Source organism: Chroicocephalus ridibundus, chromosome 6 (assembly GCF_963924245.1).
Source record: "Chroicocephalus ridibundus chromosome 6, bChrRid1.1, whole genome shotgun sequence".
In the NCBI taxonomy this organism is placed as follows: Eukaryota; Metazoa; Chordata; class Aves; order Charadriiformes; family Laridae; genus Chroicocephalus; species Chroicocephalus ridibundus.
The window spans coordinates 18,965,633-18,984,394 of NC_086289.1; the positions used below are offsets into that span (position 1 = coordinate 18,965,633).

At 39.4% G+C, this 18,762-nt stretch overlaps 1 protein-coding gene across 1 annotated transcript in view; it reads right to left on the minus strand.

Annotated features, from left to right (window-relative positions):
* The window catches only part of TNKS2 (tankyrase 2), a 32,373-nt gene extending 14,271 nt beyond the window's left edge, over positions 1-18,102 (minus strand). The window contains exons 1-15 of the mRNA XM_063337852.1: positions 17,819-18,102; positions 11,481-11,705; positions 10,424-10,519; positions 10,073-10,109; positions 9,688-9,763; positions 8,265-8,359; positions 6,999-7,065; positions 5,084-5,270; positions 4,018-4,139; positions 3,417-3,508; positions 3,241-3,319; positions 2,044-2,215; positions 1,321-1,400; positions 747-892; positions 149-314 (exon numbers count right to left, since the gene is read on the minus strand). Coding sequence (XP_063193922.1) covers positions 149-314; positions 747-892; positions 1,321-1,400; positions 2,044-2,215; positions 3,241-3,319; positions 3,417-3,508; positions 4,018-4,139; positions 5,084-5,270; positions 6,999-7,065; positions 8,265-8,359; positions 9,688-9,763; positions 10,073-10,109; positions 10,424-10,519; positions 11,481-11,705; positions 17,819-18,020 — 1,842 coding nt within the window. The 5' untranslated portion in view covers positions 18,021-18,102. The remainder of the gene's footprint in view (positions 1-148; positions 315-746; positions 893-1,320; positions 1,401-2,043; positions 2,216-3,240; positions 3,320-3,416; positions 3,509-4,017; positions 4,140-5,083; positions 5,271-6,998; positions 7,066-8,264; positions 8,360-9,687; positions 9,764-10,072; positions 10,110-10,423; positions 10,520-11,480; positions 11,706-17,818) is intronic.
* Between the last annotated feature and the right edge of the window lie 660 nt (positions 18,103-18,762).

Sequence of the window (18,762 nt, forward strand, 5' to 3'; positions counted from 1 at the left end):
TAGTATTATCCCTTTTACTGAAAACATTGTTAACTACAATCATTTAGAAACCACAAAACACAAATCAAATTCTCAAAGAACTTACATTTCAGACTGAACAAGAAAGGAAAGGAAAGGAAAAGTAACCTCTCTCCAGCATATGTAATACCTGTAACAGGAGTTTGCAAATCTCGTATTTTCCTTTTGCTGCAGCTTCATGCAAGGGAGTGAATTTCCATAAGTCAGCTACGTTGACAACTGCACCATGTTTAACCAACAGTTCTGCAACTTCATAGTGACCATATGAGCAAGCATTATGTAAAGGGACAAGTCCTCTGCAAACAACCAAAAAAAGAGAAAAGTTCTGTTTAAAAATTGGGTCTTTTTTCACAAAGTGATATGAACTTACAACACAATGCACCTTCAACAATCAAACCACAACAAAAACTGTTGGTTTTTTAAAAATTTTCACAATAGTCTAATATAGTAGGAATACCTACTGCCCAAGTGGTAAAAATGCAATCAGCAGTGGCACTGAAGAGAAGCAAAAACACAGGGCCAGAGAAACTCTTGACAGTCTAGTCTCTAGTACTGCAAAATACTTTTGTGGATATTCTGAACATCTTCATTCTAACAGAACCTTCCATGAAAATAAAAAAGAATTGAATGTCTGAAGAAAGACAGGATGTTTACCAGCTAGCAATATTCCAGAGGTGACAGATATCAGCAATTACAATTACCAAGAAAATACACATTTAAGTATTTACCCCTTATCTTTTGCATGCACATCAGCTCCATGTTGAAGAAGATATTCAACAACGGATACCCTATTATATCCAGCTGCAAAATGAAGTGGTGTAGACTGACGACCTTCAATATCTCTGCAGTTCACACTTTGAATTGTACATAGTTTCTGTGAAAAGCCCAAAACAAAACATACATCATTATACACAGTGTTGGCACACTTTTAATTTAGTCATAAAATGTTGTTACAGACATCTAATTTTGAAAAATTGTTTTCATTAAAAAGAATGGGTTTTTTTATTAATTTATTTTTACATAAAACCTTTGCTTTTCACAGATTGTGTCCCAAGAAAACAAATAATTAAATACTCCCTCCTCCCAAATCCACACCTGTGACTTCGTATTTACGCTTTTTATATAAAACAAAATTCTGGAGGTGGTGAACATGACATTTTGTCATCTGTAATATTTGTGCAAAAGCCTTGGGACAGGGATCACAACTCTAAAGCAGTCAGTAAAGGGCTATTTGATTGCTTGTTTTGAGAAATTATAGTTTGGTATATGATTCCCTCATTTTTAGGATGGATTTAAGCTTACTTTTACAGTATCCACATCTCCAGCCTTTGCAGCCTCCAGCAATTGTCGATCTGCATCGGAATTACCTAACGGGATACCTTCTGCAAAATAAATGAGGTTGCATGACAGGTTAAGCATATGTAGTTAAAGGACTATGTTAAGACAGTCAATCATTTGAGTATTTCAGGGATTCCCCTTAAAAAAAGTTAACCAATTATAGACAAGTTTCGGCTTTTCTTACTAGCTACAACTGTAGCTATTAGCTCTAACAGTGTTTGCAAAGTTGCCGTTAGCAACACGCTTCCTATCCATTTCGAAGTACTGTGGAACCAACTAAAGATTCTTATTTCAGTATGTACCCTGTTGCCTCTGTTCACAATTGCAAAGTACAAACCAGACATTTTTTGCTTTTGAAACTCATTTTCTACAAGATCCCCAACTCCCTACGTCAGGGTTTTTCCAAAACTATTCCAGGTGGTTACACCATTACATATTCTGAGCATCTCTGACAATCTGTATAGCTGAATACCAGAATGCAAATGATATTGCTAACTACACCTAGAGCAGGCACCCTCCCTGTGCATGTGGTTATGGAATAAGAACTGCACAACTTAGTACTGTCTTTTGTAGAAAGTACTTTTTTGGGAATTGTGTTCACTATTATTTCTTGACAGCACTTGAAATGTCAAGTAAAACGAAGCACCACATAACTTCAGAAGTGGATCTTGAATACATCAGTTGTACCTTGCAGTAGCTGTTGCACACTTTCAGTCCCCATTTGTAAGGCTGTAAAGCCCTGCAGAGACACAATGGAAGGATCGCATCCAGAGCTCAACAGCAACCTGCACGTCTGAAGATGACCACAGTGTGCTGCTCTATGAAGAGAGGTCTGGCCAAGATTATCTAATGCATTAACCTAAAACACAGACAAGAAATACCACCATCAAAACTTAATATTAAAGCTGTTTTCATTGCTGACTGGGAAAGCATCACAAGTAGTCTTCTTAGTTTAATTAAAATAACATATTCAGCATATTTGTAAAGGTCATAACATTTCAAATAGTAAAATTTAAACGAAAGTAGTTCATAAAGTTCTAACTACTTTACTGAGGAAGAACAGGACCCTTTTAGAGGCATGTGATTAATCCAGCATCAACAAACAGTTACAGCAATTCTACCACATACAGAAATAGGCCCTTATTTTGCTTGTGGCAGCACAAATCCTCAGTGCCAGCATGCAGAACAGCTTTTACCTGCATTGGTTTATCGTAATTTTTCGAGAGTGAGGGCTTCCTACGTGTTTCAGTCAAGATGTATTTAACAATTTAAAGCTCTGCACCCAAAAGTTACTTGTATTCCCTACTGTTCCTCTGGTTTTGATCATTGCTTTGGAAAACTCATGGCAGTCAGGCTGTAATCAAATTTCCATGAGAGAGAGATTCAACTCCTAGTTCTGCAGGAACCAAGCATTACAGAGAGTATGTCCTTCCCACTTTCTCTTTCTGTGGAAGTTTCAACTGAACACTGTGTTATGATTTCACATTTTGCCTTCACTGTAATTTTTACTGCACACGTCCAAAGTCTACCTGTTACACAGTTCAGTCTAGCTTCTTGTTGTTCGTATATATCCCTTACTTTTTTTTCCTTAAATATTTCATTACCACTGCTGGACAATGAACTGAATAAGATACTCCACAAGCTTTCAGTTATCAGTGAGAACTACATCTGCATTTCTTATAAAAGAGGACCAAAACAACAATGACGCCTCAACGTATGGGGCTGTACTGATGGCCTATGTCTTAAGTGTATGAAATCTACAACCTTCCAAAATGAACTATGTCAGAAAAACCTGTCTACTCGGCTGTCCATTCTCATGGTATGAAAACCTACATAGTAGGCAAACCTCAACAACAACAAAAAAGTATGAATAGTAACTCATACCTTAGCTTCATGTTTCACAACTACTTCAACAACATCATTATGAGCCTTTTCTGAGGCCACATGCAGAGGAGTCAAGAAGCTTTTTAAAAAAAAAAAAAAAGAAAGAGTAATTATAGAATTTATTTTGCAAAGTCTTCTAAATGCACACTTAGGAGTATTCATTTGTAACCACTCACTCTTTTGTTTTTTCATTGATGTTGGCTCCTTTCCTCAGCAGCAATTCACATACTTGTTTTCTCTTAGGATATGGAGATGCAGCAGCACAGTGCTGAGAACATTAAAAATGGTAGCATTAACAACTAGCTAGCAGTATACAGGTTTTAATGCTTGCTGATTAGCTGGCAGTTAAGAGCTGGTTGTATGCAGTCAACAGAAAAAAAACCCAAAACATGCAGAAGCTTATTGATTTGGGAGATTCCACATGGGCTTTTGGATTTACTCTTGTATTTTCCAGAGCTCCCTCTCCAATAATTGCTGGAAACCTTCAAGCTTTAGAAACAAATCTAACATTTGTAAGCTTACTGTTGCTTAAAACTAGAGCATTCTACAGAAAAACAGTCATTTAGACAACCTAAAATAAACAGGTGATTTAGATTAGTCTTAACATTAACCTTAAGAACAAAATATTAATCAACAGTATTTAACTAGACACTTGATATTCCAGGTTTGTCTGAATTACACTGTTTGACACTAAAATTTTTAGTTCTAAACTATTACCTAGTATGTTTAGGTCAGCCACAATATATGCAAAATAATGAATAAATCCTGAGATATTACCAATGCTGTCTCATGTGTTTGAGGATGCTTGAAGTTCACCGTCTCCAAAGAAAGATGTTTCTTTATACGAGCCACATCCGATTCTCTTGCAGCCTGTAGCAGTGAGTGACCTTTGAATTCATCTTTAAAAAGAAATACATATATACCAGAAGGTTACACTCCTTAACTCAAGAAGGACCAAGAGGATTGTTTCTTTCAGTTAGATAAAAATACTCATTTTAATCAGCACACCACGGTGCAGACATTTCCAACTCAAACTTACATTTTTACATCACTTGACAGAACTTGTTAGCCAAGTCAATATGCTACAGGAATGCGCTTTGCTTCTAAACCAAAGCCAGAGACATCCCAACTGGCTGAACAAGATCTATTTCACTCACCACTGTTCTAGCCCCACTCTTTGCATATGTACCAATTCAAGCATATATAAATCGCTACTTCTGACCTGTCTTTCAAAAAGCATTTCTAGATGCTAACACAACGTCCAATGTAGTATTTACTGGTAATTTTTGTACATATCCCAGAAAGTTACTGTTTGACCACGGAAGGACAGAATTTGAAGGATTCTTTTCAACTCCTTGAGTTTGCGGGACAACAATCAACGCCTTTACGCCAACAATTGCTGAAAGAAATTGATGAAAATACCAAGCTGTATACTCAAACATATTCAGCATTCTAAACAGTAATGTTTTTTCTTTTCTTCAAACAAAACACAGTGCAATAAAAACGAGTATTTCAAGAGTCTTGATGCAATGACAGGAGCAAGTATGGAAAATGAAAGTGTACTGGCAAGGTCACGAGGGAAAGCATGTATTCAGGGAAGAAAAGCTACAAAACCTGTCACAACCACATGACCATAAAACTGACAATAAAATTATTTTAAATGTCCACGTTCAGAAAATCTAGCAACCTCAAATTACAAACAGTGAGATGTACTGTCCAACACTGCACAATTACTTGAAAGTGTAAACATTTTCCACATCTGATTTCTGGTAGGTCACTGTCTAGGGAACCTAAGTACACATTACAATCTATAACTGTAGAACTGATCTCACTTTATACTCACATGCTAATCGTTCTTTTAATTGGGGTGTTGGAGCCAAATCAATGGTGCTTTTGTTGTGACAGTTCAACAGTGTTGGGTCAGCACCATAACTTAACAAAAGAGAGCATACTTCCACCCTGTTCTTAGAAGCTGCTTCATGCAGAGGAGTGAATTGCCATAGATCCATTGCATTCACACATGCTCCATGCTTGAAAGGGAAAGGAGTAAAAAAGATACAATATCAAAACCAGGTCATTAGAAAAAAGACTTCTGTCATTAGTTTCAACGCAGTAGACTATTAAAATGAAAATCAATGCTTGTATGCAAACTGTATCCAACACATTCGTCAAACATTCATTTTCAATACAACACAACATTTCAGCACACTGCAGTTTTTAATCCTCTAGTGTCTCACAGGTACATTCAAAAAAGCCAAAGGCACGCTAGTCTCTTCAGGCTTTCTCCAGCATCTCTAAAAAGACAACAGCTCTGCTACAGGTCAAATAGGAGAAAGAGCCTAGTTCATATACTGCAAATCACCTTTGAACACACTCCTGTTTCTTGTTGCTCTAGAAAAAGTCTAGAGCGAACTGTTGCACTAAGATAAGTAAGTGTTCTGTGAATTCCCCCCAAGATATGAATGCCAAGATATCTAGGAGACAGGCACTCAAAGTTGACTTCAAAACATTTAAGAACGAGGTTCTGCAAGAAATACTCTTGGATGATTAATATCTGTTTAATTTTTCTCCAGTAACATTACGTATATGCCTTGAGTTCTGTAAGCAAGTCTGATAGGACATGCTCTTTCCCTTTGCTCCTGTTAAAGCTGTAGTGCTTTGCAAAAAGTAATTCAAGATTCCCTGGAGCAGAAATCTCAACAGGGAATACAACACAACCTTAACAGTTAAGACACGCAGTGGCGTCCAGGCAAGAGGATTTTTTTATTGTCTAGTACCACAATTGTAAAGATTCACTTTACAATGGGCCTCTGATGTAAAAAAAAAAAAGAAAAAAAAAGAAAAAATCTTGTCTATTTATACTTACTACAATATATGCTTATTTTAGTATTTTATTTTTTTTTCCCCACTTAATTTTTGCTAAACAAATAGAAGAGAGACATGGAATTAGTGGGGACTGAGACCTACAGGACAGAACAAGAACAGCTATGCCCTGAGCATCCAAACATCTAGAGTTATCTAAACGAATACACCCAGCTGTTATAATGATCGTGATTTGCTGTAGGAGCTGAGAATGGGCACAGTTCAAAAGTCCACTGGTGGACAACACAGATTTTTGCAGGCCACATCTTCAAGCCACTAGTTTAACGTGCATCATACTTTTCTTCAACATTAACGTAATCCAGATAAGCCACTCCGGTTGTGAGAGTTCACTTACATTAGGAAAGCTGACATATTTTTCTTTCTTTAGGGTGAAGGCTACAATTCAGGTCCAGAACTAACATTCTAAAGTTCATTCCCTCAAAAGACCCATTACTCTTTAATTTTAAAACATTTACGATCTTTACTAGTATTCTTCTCAAGAACCTCCTAATACTCTGTCTTCTGAAGTATTTTTTCTACTGTCAAACTCAATATTACTCAAGTTTTGGTGGGTTTTTTTGAGCGTTTTTTTTCGTTTTGTTTTGGGTGAGGGTGGGAAGATTGACGCAAGAAGTACTTACTTGGTGGTACAAAAACATTCAACTTCAGAGCAGAGAAAGTTAAAAACAGAAAGCACATTTATAAGGAAAAAGCTTCCTTGCAAGCAGAAGATTCTGTAGCTCCAGATTAACAATCACTAACTAACACGTAAAGCATAAGCAATCTACCATTCTTTAAGCTTAGTAAATCTAAATTAAAAAAAATGCAACTTGCACTAGTCTAGTATAAATTGTTCTTATTTAATAATATGCAATTTAACCTCTTCAAAGACCAACCTTTACTAGAAGCTCTGTTACTTCATAATGACCATAGGAACAGGCATTGTGAAGTGGCACCAAATCTCTGTATAGGAGAGAAAGTGGGAGGGTGATTTTCTTAATGTGCATATTTCAATTCCAAATGTATCTATATTGCATTTATATTGCACCTTGAACACTTTACAAAAATAGTATCAACCATGCTCAAATGAAGTTGAGGGGAAACAAGAAGGCGGAGAAGAACACAGAAAATTCTGACAGCATTTTTCAGAACAATAAATGTTTAGAATAATCAGAAGGTGAAAAATTTTAATTGTACTGTCTTACTGCAAATGAAATGGTTCTGCTCAAGACTCAGAACTCTAAGCAAGAAGAGCTATCTGCAGGGGATTTTCAGGAGTCATGGTAATTATTTCCTTTTTCACAATAACACTGCTGTAAGATTATCTTCTCCCTTGGAAACTAAAGGAGTATTACTGGCTAATGTTCAAGTAACTGCACAATATTGTACGGTAACAGCAGAGCTACAGACATTTTAAAGCCAGCTTCACACTCTCTCAAACCCAGTGGGGTCTTCGGAGCAAGCGAGAAATTGCCCAAAGCGAATTTTTTCACTCTGGGCTAGTAAGGAAGAAATGACAAGTGTGAATTCCAACCCCACCAGGACAATTAAAGCTGTCTGATCAGGCAGCTATTTATGTAGATGTTAAGTGATCCTAGGAAAAAGAAGGAATAAGAGCTTGCTTTCCATAATCTTTAACATACATAAATACAGATCTGAAAAACAGGGTTTTCATTATATTTTATGTAACTAAATAAACCTAGCATGTCTATATTTCACAACACTTCCTGACGTGACAACCAGATACTTGAAAATGCAGTCCAAATAAAAACTGGGAAACAAATCTTCAATTTTTATCACATTATTTGCAAAAAGAAGCACAGAAACTTAAAAGTAGAAAGAAAATTAAGATTGATTCAATCGTCAAAATATTTGCTGACTTCACAGTGGTGTATGAATGTATTTTATTAAACAAAAGATAATAATTTGCCTTGTGATATCTAAAAGGCAACATGTTCTATGGTCAGCTCAATTTGGATTCTACTGAATCACAAGTCTTAAGCCCATACACTTTGCATTTTTGTCACAAGAGAAAGGTTAAAGATAGCATAACGGTCTCAAGTTAGAAATTCTTCATGGTTAAAATAGTATTGCTATTCTTTACTTCATCTTAATTTTTAACAAATTCTGTTTATTCTGAACACAGGAAAAAGTGAACCTACCCTTTATCTTTAGCATGTACGTCAGCCCCATGTTGCAGTAAGAGCTGTACTATTTTTACACGGTTATACCCAGCTGCTAAATGTAAAGGAGTAGACTGAAATGACAGAACACAGAAGTAATCAGTAACACAAAATCAAGGGTCGATTTTATATTTATTTTTTTTCAAAACTTGTTAACAGTACTAATTACCGAAGTCTTTAAAATACTTGCAACATTAAAAAACAGAGTGCTTGAATCAGACATTTGATAACTATGTTCATTGTTTACTGACTATCGCAGTCATCATAAACACAAATCCTGGATTTACTCCATCAATAATACATTTTGGCAATGAAGACCCTTTTTAAAGATTTTTGAGTCCTGCAGTCCATTTTTGTCTTTTAGCCTACCATAATTACGAATACTTTGCTGGGACAAACTATGTCCCTTGTGAAAGGGGAAATAACATGGCAATTAGAAATGACAACTGCTAAATTATAACGGGGTCTCCCTGCCAATCAATAGATTAAGTTTAGAAATTCTCAACAGAGATTGTTATCCACATCTTTGAGTGTAGTAAGTCAGTGGGGTGTGAGGGAAATTTAAACTTCTCTTCTAAAAATTCTCAGCTTCCACAGAGCCCTCGGGTAACTGCTCTACGATCTTTCCTAGTAGACCCACCCAAGCATACCCATCAGCAGCACCAAGGGAAGAGCTACATATTAACGAAAGGAAATCTTATCCTCTTCCTTTACAAACCAGCAGCTGAACTGGGTTTGTACAGTTCCTAGAGGATGAGTCTCCTAACTAGAAGATGAGAAAATAGACATGCATAGGCATTTTGGAGATCCCAATATCTCACCACAAAGCCTTAAACAGGGCAACTCATTCGAACAAAACTTAAGTGAATGAGTATGCATACTTAATGAGAATGAGGATGCCAAAAATTGATACTCGATAATCTGAACTTTCAGTAGGCTACGGGCAGAAGACTATCAGGATTTTTTAGAATGGAGATTTTGAACATTTTTCACGTAGTTCTCTATCAACGCTTATAGCAATGAACAGCTTGCTCCTGAAACAGCAGCAATACCTTGCCTAGGGTATACGGCAAACAAGGGGCCTGTGCGTAGCTCTTTGTGATAGCAAGAAGAATCTATGAAAAGGCCTCCCTTTTTTATCATTGCAGATATGAAGGTCAAGCCGTAGTTCCAATTAAAACGGTGTTTGTTAATTGCTCCTAGATGGAAATACCTACACAATCCTTTTACGGTTAAAAAACAAACAAAAAATTAGCTGGCTGCTAGAGAGGTACAATCTTATTTTCCCATATATATTAAAGAAAATAGATAGATCCTATGTTTAACATTCTTAAAATCTGGTCAAACACTGTGAAACATGTAAGAGTGAACTAATTTTAAATCAAATTTTAAACAAAAATACCTTTCTGCCATCACTTGCATGACAGTTAACATTTAACGGTGTAAGAAGAGACATCATCTTTTCTTCATTTCCACTCCTGAAAAACAAGATACGAAATGGGAAAAATATTTTTATTCCAGTTTTTAGAGCCTTATTATGTTTTTATATTTTTCCTTGCTATAACGGTTAGTAAATCTGTTCTGCAGTAATACATTCACTTCTGTATTGTCAGCATTAAAGGAAAAGCAAAAATACATTTATGTTACTATTTTTGTAGCTTTATTCACAGATAACAGCCAAAGCTTAGCACCTAGGTGAAATGCCAGCTCAAAAGACAATACGTATATTCATTACATACAATTCTGAAAATATAAGTAAATTTCAAATAACTTCCAAACATGCATACCTCGCACTTTCTAAGAGTTCATCTTTCTTGTATTCACCTGGAAGACAAAAGGGAGATTCTTTAATTGTTAAATAAAAATCTATATACGTGAAGTTCACAACTTCTCCTCCTCTTCCAAAGTTTTAGAGAACATAAGTGCTAAAAATTTGACAGCCCATTACTGACCTAGGACAACAAACTATTTATCCAGAACACATCCCATGACTAAGATAAAGGCTATATGGGATTTTCTACACAGAATTATAAAACAGAGAAAAGTTAAAGTAGCATCAGGAGGACAAAACCCAAAATACTGTCTTACATTCGTTTGACTGTTATTAGTCATAACGTAATCTAAGGATTATCACTTACCAGTCAGCACTGCTTTTGCAGATGGGTCTGCTAAATCCAAAGCTGTTCTTCCATCTGTGTTCCGGATGGTTGGTTCAGCACCATGCTGCAGCAGTACTACAAAATGCCAAAGTTTCCCATAAGAAAACAATTCTATAAGACAAGGCTTCTGTGACGTATCATTACTGTAAGCCACAAGCAACACAAGAAACATCCAGTTACCAATCCTAACTTCCCCTCTCAAATTTTTAATGTCAGAATTCCTTACTGTCATCTGTGAACAGTTTAACTAGTGAAACATGCCTAGACACATTTTATGAGAAAAAAGCAGAGCAGAAATGGAACAATTACAGACGGGCAGAAGGCGATCTCAGTTGAAAGACTGTGACTGACACACCACAAAAACCAGCAGCTACTTCACATCAGCTCCAGAGCATGCTGCCTCAAATCCACAAGTGACTATGCCCTACGTATGAATCAGTAGCAGGCCATGCATCTTGCACACATATTGAGGCCAAACACGCAATGTTATATATAAAACTCTCCAGATGTGCTCCTTAATAAAGTAAATGAGAGCAAACCACACAATCAAAAAATTAGTTTCTTGACCACATATCTAATTTTCTACCTCTTCCTAACTCTTAAGAACTGTGTCGGAAAAACAAGTAGTCAACATAGTTGAAGTTTAGCTTCTATCCTTAATGAATTTAACATGGCTGCTACACAGAGAGACAGAAAGGATTCATTATCACAACCAGTTTTGCTCTTTACACTGTGCTGTGAGCTTACACACAGGCAGTGTAAGAGTCTAGGCTGAAGCAGGTAAGAACCTAGCTCTATCATGTCACTCTAAAGTTCTTTCCTCATGACATCAATGTGAACCTGGCAATAATCAAAAACAGATCTAAAAACTTGTTTCTTATAAAACTGGCATATGAATTTAAGTTTATGAAAGATTTTTAGTTTTAATCCTTATACCAGCCATAGCTTCATTGAGTAAAAATGGTCTTTAAAAAGTTCTTGATTTTTCATAGTGAAAAGAAATGAGTCAGTCACAGGAAGAGTGGGAGAAAATTACCAATGCAGACATCTGTCTTGCCCTTAATGGCAGCTTCATGAAGGGGAGTGTAATTCCAGTTATCCCGAGCATTAGGATCTGCACCATGTCGCAAAAGAAGATTGACAACTTCAGCATGACCAAAGGAGCAGGCATTGTGAAGAGGAATAAGGCCTCCATCATCTCGCGCATGGACATTGGCACCACTTTGAAGTAAATATTCAACTACATCCTTCCGACCAAAACCTGCAAGAGGTAAAGGGAAGAAAGGTGTCAGGGTGCAATAGGAGAATACCCTGTCCCACATATACAGATTAAAACAACAAACTTAACAGTAACCACTCTAAGTAACAATCACAACCAGCATTCTTTACTAAAGGAGCATTTACACACTAAGGCTATTTTTGAAACCCCTAAAATTAGATTAAAATCAGTAGAAAAATAATATTCAAGATTACTGCAACAATGAATATCTTAATAGTGCTCCCATGAGTCAACAGCTTCTTGAAAACATAACAAAAAGAAGAAAACACTGATAAGAAAACCTCCTTCTTAGTCATTTTATATGACTACTAAATCAAACAATATTTTGTATGATGCTCTGCCAACTCACAGCCAGTCTGTGAATGGACCAATAGATGAGACCTGGGAGCAGTAAGGATGAAACTGGCTACAAGCCAATGCATGTACAATTCATATTCTAAGCTTTTAAAAAAAGATTCATATAACATGAAAAGTATTTTATGGAAACAGGCCACTTGTTTTAAAAAAACAAAAAACAAAAAAAACCAAGCAAGCACCACAGCTTTCAGGTTAAAATTAGAAGCCTGGCTATTTGCTTTCTACGGAATAATTAACGCAATATGCACACAGTTTCCATCTTTGAAATGATCACTTAAGAAAACCGTTAGGGACATAAGAAGTTTATCTGAGACCATTCTCTATTGAAGAAATTTATTATGAGAGCATGAACAACCATAATTTAAAGATATTCAAAATGTCTATCTTCAGTGATGCCCAAAACGATTATAAAAATTTGATCATGACTGAAGCACAAAAATGTTCTTATACTTTCTGAGGCACTTTTTTTATAAACCTGTCACTGAAGTTAGTAGACAGCAAAAAAATATGCCCATTCGTACACTTGGAGCTAGGAACATATAATAAATAAGGTAATTGTTCTTATAAGCCAATTCTATAGCTACTGTTGTTTAATTTCAGCTGTATCTTGCACATTTTTATAAGAGCAAATAAACGAGGACATCAAACTGTATATATGTTGTCTCTAATATTTTCGCAAGAGGACAAAATGACTTAGGACTTCTGCTGGTAGCCGTCATGCCCATCTGGTTACATTCCAAAGGCCACTGCCTACAGAAATCTCTCAAAAGTGCCATGAAGGTCTCTTTGGGTCTCAGGGATTATTAGGGCAGGTAAGAGCCATATTTTGGTATTTATCAGACTTGTGCCAAGTACCTTCTGGGAGATAACCCATGTGTGCAGGACTTGGCCTTCCTTACTTTAAATAGAATCATAGAATTGTTGAGGTTGGAAGGGACCTTTAAGATCATCAAGTCCAACCATTAACCTACCCTGACAAAAGCCACTTCTAAACCATGTCCCTAAGTGCCCCATTTACCCTTTTTTTAAACACCTCCAGGGATGGTGAATCCACCACCTCCCTGGGCAGCCTATTCCAATGTTTAATAACCCTTTCAGTGAAAAAATGTTTCCTAATATCCAATCTAAACCTCTCTGAGTTGCAAACCATACTCCTGAAGAGATCAAGAACTGGGTGGCGATCAAGTCTTGATTCAGACCAAATCATCACACAGTTGCCAACACCAGTGATACTCAGATTGTAGCAAATTTAATCCATGGAATGTAGGCAGGTGTAAATCCCTGCAACCATAACCTGTAAACGATGTTCATTCCTGATAACCACAGAGCATTCCACAACAAAGTCACAGAAGCATATGAGAAGTGTCAGCATTTTAGTTACAACTGAACATTTTAGTTTAGTTGCAACTCAACTTTTTCATAGCGTGTTCTTCACTGAACCTGACCATTCAGTAAATCCTTCTCCCAGACTGACAGCAACTGATATCCTGGAGCAAGAAGCACTTTTGCCTTCACTATTCAGAGCTCCAAAAACCAAACATTGCCATTATTAAGCAATTTCGGGATCCGACTTGCTGAGAGGAGATCTTGTATACAAGCTGTACAAGTCAAAGCCAGGAAATGTATTCAGAAAAGCCTTTGGTTAAATTCTGTCTTTCCTCCCACATTCCCCACAGATTTCTGATTATTATAAAAATAATTTTATGTGGAAAATTTTTAATCCCAGAATGAACTCCAAGGTATTTTCAAGTAACAGTGAAAAGATTATACTGGCAATGTGCTCCAATTCTCCAAAATACATTACTAATAACACAAATCTTAGCTTGCTAGCACCTTGACTTCGATAGAACCACGTACTGTACAGTAAATTTGCTTTCAAGTCTCCACATTACAGCTACCCACCTTATAATTAACAGAAGGCACCTTGCCTGCCCTAACAGAGAACGGGAGCTCAGCACACTTGAGGTGAGAACTGGATCAGACCTACGGTCCACGCAAAAACAATTTATCTGCACAGGCACAGCAAGCCATATTCACTGCACATGCATGCATATTTCTGGTGCCAAAAATACCAGTACCTACACAGCATATAGCCATGCAGCCATATTGTCTATATAGTAAATTATATGCAGCCTATTTCTCATTCTTAAATAAATTCCACTTCCATAACTAGATATTATAAGTATTGTTATTTTTCTTAAATATGCCCTCCTGAGTTTTTCTTACATCGTCAAAATTTCAAAAAATTCTGTTTCTAGTTTGAATGTATACTGGAAATTTGCTGAATTCTTCGAGGATCTACTCGGATGAGACCTTTTAGAAGTGACAGAGTCCTGCAAGCACATCACCAAAGCTGTTATTTGATGACAGACTGCTTGGTGTCATCTTCTTTCAGTACCAAAAAAATGTTTTCCGGAACTGCTTTAGTTACGTTTGAAAAGCCTCCGATCAAATTCTCTGTCCAAAAGTTACATGTCTGGCAGCTAAACATCACTCATTCCTGTCCCTCAAAGCTTTGATGTATAGCCATGTTTTTGAATGTAAACTGCCAACCTTATCAGGAATCAATACCATAACTGAAAATCAGCTATAGTAAACCTCATTATAGGCATAAAGAATTCACCTGGATACCTTCTATTTAGTACGTAGGTTCAATCAGATACAGTTCATGAGCAACCCATAGCTTCTCTCTGCACAAAGCCTGCATCCATTCAGAAAACACCCTAAATAGAGCAACACCCCTAAACTACCTGTAGTTATCTGGATGTTGAGATGGCCTCGTTTGCATCACACCAATTTTTGTAACTTCTCTTCAGCACTGAGTGCACAGCAGGGATTCCTTACTTCCTTGTGGAAGCATCTGTACAAGAGGGCACCATATATGGAAAGAGGAAGTATTTTCTCATTATTTTCTAAAGAATGTATGTGTACAGAGGAGATAGCCAAACTCTGTATGATGGTCTCTCCCTCCTCTGTCATTTTCAGCTGACACAGGGGAGGGAGCCACTACCTACTGTAACAGTTCCTCTTTGCCATTAGTCCACTGCTGCAAAAACAATTTCAACACTTAAAAAGCCCTCCTCGTTGTAATTTTTAAGGGGTAGTGTTTCTTTTTGGCTCTTGAGCTTCTCTCAAAACACCAACTGAATGGTATTAGAACTTGCAATTGTGCAAGGTAACCATCTCATCATCATGAACACTTTATTTCTTCTTGCAAAGCAGAAGTGCTACTCAGGGCCTTCAGCTGACACTTTTCCACCATCTATGACAGCCGAGTAGCTTGCTGCACTCGCTCCCCGAAAAGTTACAAACTTTTCCCAGACAAATCCTGAATATTAATCACAACAGAAACTTGTAACTGTATATAATTTTAAAAAAAATATTTATTTCATTTACAGCCACTGTCGTGTCATAATTGACATTCACCTAATTTTGACAGGATGAAAAGCTAATAGAAACAGCTGAGCTCCAAATTTTCTACCCTGCCCCAGGTGTTCACTTTTCTCGATGAATTTTAGTTTGCAGAAAAGGCGTTTTGTTTCCTGCCAAGTCCCTAAAACCTTGTGATACTTTTGGATTTGACATGCACTGTGATGAAGAGGCCTGAGTTGAGGTAGCATATGCAGCTTAGCACTGAGCCCATTATGTTGAGAAGGGTGGTGAGCTCTTGACTTAAGCATCAATACAACTTGTCTGCAACACACACAGTTGTGTACTACAAAATCCAAAGAGCAACCTTCACCAAGATCCCAATGTGTGTTACTTCTAGTAACGACACATACCCAGGGAGAGCCTGCAGTGTTTTTTAAAATATATTTTAAAAGCCACATTTACAAAATAACACATGGAAAAGAGGAATTTGTTTTATTTCTTTAAAATGCTAGGTAAGATCTGGAAAAAGACTTAAATGGTAGAACCCAAGTTCAGGTCCCAGAATGCCACTAAAAAAAGCAAAAAGGGCAACACAAAACCTGTCTTCATATTTCAGCTCCACCTCTTCCATAAAACAAGTCTTGAAACTGAGTGAAACTAGTCAGAGAAGTTTCGTAATGTATTTTCTAAGAATACACACCTAGGCTAAACAAAGCAAGAATACAGTGGACTTTTGCTTTTACTTCCTGGAATGTAACTCCTTTAGAGACAGAAGACAAAAGAAGCTAGTGTTACTCCAACTGTAAATAATGGTGGAAAAGCAAAACAAAACAAAAACAATAACCCCCAAATCCAGGAATTACTTATGTCCATCTTTCACACTGAGTCTACTGCAGGTATGCTGACAAAAGCGGAGTTCTACCTGAAGCAGTGGCAGAGCGTTAAATCAAGAAATTATACGAATATTTTATGTCACATGTTAACCAGAAACTTTTGGCATCTCCTTGTGAAAGGTGCAATTAATTTTTCTCTATCACGTCTGAAGCAGATATAAGCATGGCTATGGCCTCTCCCATACCTATTTATCATTAGAAGTCTAACAAGTATGTGAACTTATTGCTATGCTTTTTTGAAATAAAAAGCTTTCTATAGATCTGGAGTTCCATTTTTTAAAGTCAAGACAGATCGATCCTGTCCAGAAAGATAAACTAGATCACTGTATTCCACGAGGAGCTCCTTAGGCATAAAAAGAAAACGAAGAAACAAAACCCCCAAACCCCCTCGCTTCTCCAAAATGCTGTAATACATACTCATTTTTTTAGAAGTCCAGAGTTTATTAATGAACACACAGGACTGCTGCACATAAAAAGATAGCTACAAAATTGTTTTCCTCTGACAGGAAACAGAAAGCCTCCTGGGCTCTCTTGTTGATCAAGTTTCTTAAAACTGTGAAATGCAGCTGTCCTGAAGAGGCTTTCAAGAACTTAGACCCGTTAAGTCTACTGAATGTGAGGAAAAGACACCTTAAATAAAAACCCTTTCAAAAACAATTCAGTGAAGAAACAAATGTCTTTATTACTACCCATGTTTTTTCAGATGAAAAGCAGGTACTGTCTTCTGCAGCTTGCCAGCCCTGGGGTCCTACACCTAATGCCACAATCAAATCAAAACAAACAACATGAAAACAACAGTCACAGTCAGGTCTTTGTCTGAAAAGGTGGGATAGAATCTTCTAGCCTGTTGCCAGCGAAAGCAGTTGTGCTGTGATGTCAGTTGTTTGCGTATTTAAGTCCCGAATTAACGAAGTCTATTTGTTAACGATAAGAATGCAAAAAGCTTAGAAACGGCGTTATCTGACAGACACCCTTCATGGGTAAAATTCTGAAAACGAGCAGGCCTGCTGACATCAATGGAAACGATACCTGGGACGTATGTCACCTGTCAGCGCACACATGTCACAACACGAACAGTCTAAACCTCGCTCCAGATGTCCTCAACGCCAGCTAAGGTTTATTTTATTTTATTTTAAAAATTAACAGGACGCCACCTGTAGCGCTCGGGACAGCTGATCAGCCACGCCAGGGCGGGCGCTGCGCCTGGAGACGGCCGCAGCCCGGGGCCGACTGCCGGACGCACACCGGCGCCGGCCGGTGCTTCCACCTCCCCCCCTCGCCGCGCCCAGGCCCACCCTCTGCGGCGGGGCCTGCGGGGAACCGCGCACCCAGCGCTCCTCCCCGGCCCGGCCCGGCCCAGGCCCAGCGCCGAGCGGGAGGCGGCGGTGCGCGGCCCGGCGGCGGGCCTGCCGCCTGGCGAGGCCACCTCCCGGGCTCCCCCTTCCCCGCAGAGGCGGTAGCGGCGGCCCGTACCTGCGGCGAAGTGCAGCGGGCTGGACTTCCTGCCTGCCGTGTCCCGGCTGTTCACGTTCTCGGGCCGCACCAGCCGCTTGACCCGCTCCACGTCCCCGTTCCTGCAGGCCTCAAAGAGCTCCCGGGCCGGCTCCGCCGCCGCGCCGCAGCCCGGCGCCTCGGCCAAGGCTGCCGCGCCGCCCGCGCACCGCCGCCCCGCCATGCCGGCCCGGGCCCGCCGCCGGCAGCCGAGCAGCCCCCGCCGCCGCCCCGCTCACAGGCCGCGGCCCTGCGCGGCAGCCCCCCTCCACACGCGCCGTTGGGCGGAGCGAGGGGACCGGCGCATCGCGGCGGAGGGATCCGGGCGGAGCGAACCCCAGCACCGCCGGACTCGCTTGCGCAGGCGCCCCTTGATCGGCTGGGGCGCGCACGCGCAGTGGGGACGGTGCCTCGGGGTTGGCGGGGGGTCGGGGCGGGCCCCGGCCCGGCTCCCGTGCGTCTGCTGCGGCCTCCGGGACGCTTCGAGCGTCGTCGGGGAGCTGACGGGGTCGCATTGCATTGCACTGCCCGGCCCTTGCCCCAGCAGCGGTGTTGCCGCTGCGCTCTGGGAGGCGCGGCCGGGGCCAGAGGTTGTCGCTGGGGCCTAGAGGCGGGGATGCGGGAGGTGTGCGTGAGCCGAGGGGGTCCCGGCCTAACGGCCAGAGCCACTACACGAAGCTCTTGTCGTGTCACGCTGCTGTCCTCCTCCGTCCTGTGCCCCGGGGGTGCCTTTACTGCTGCGTTACAGAGCTGAAACTGGATTCTTGTTAATACGAAACAGTTTTTGAGTACGCTTTTCGCAAAGTTGGGGAGGAAGCAACATAGAAGATACTGCTTGCGTGGTTCATCCTCAATGAGCCCCATTTTAGGGCAAGATTTGTAGGACAAAAACTCAAACGCAGAGCTAGCAATTTGTCCCAGAAGAA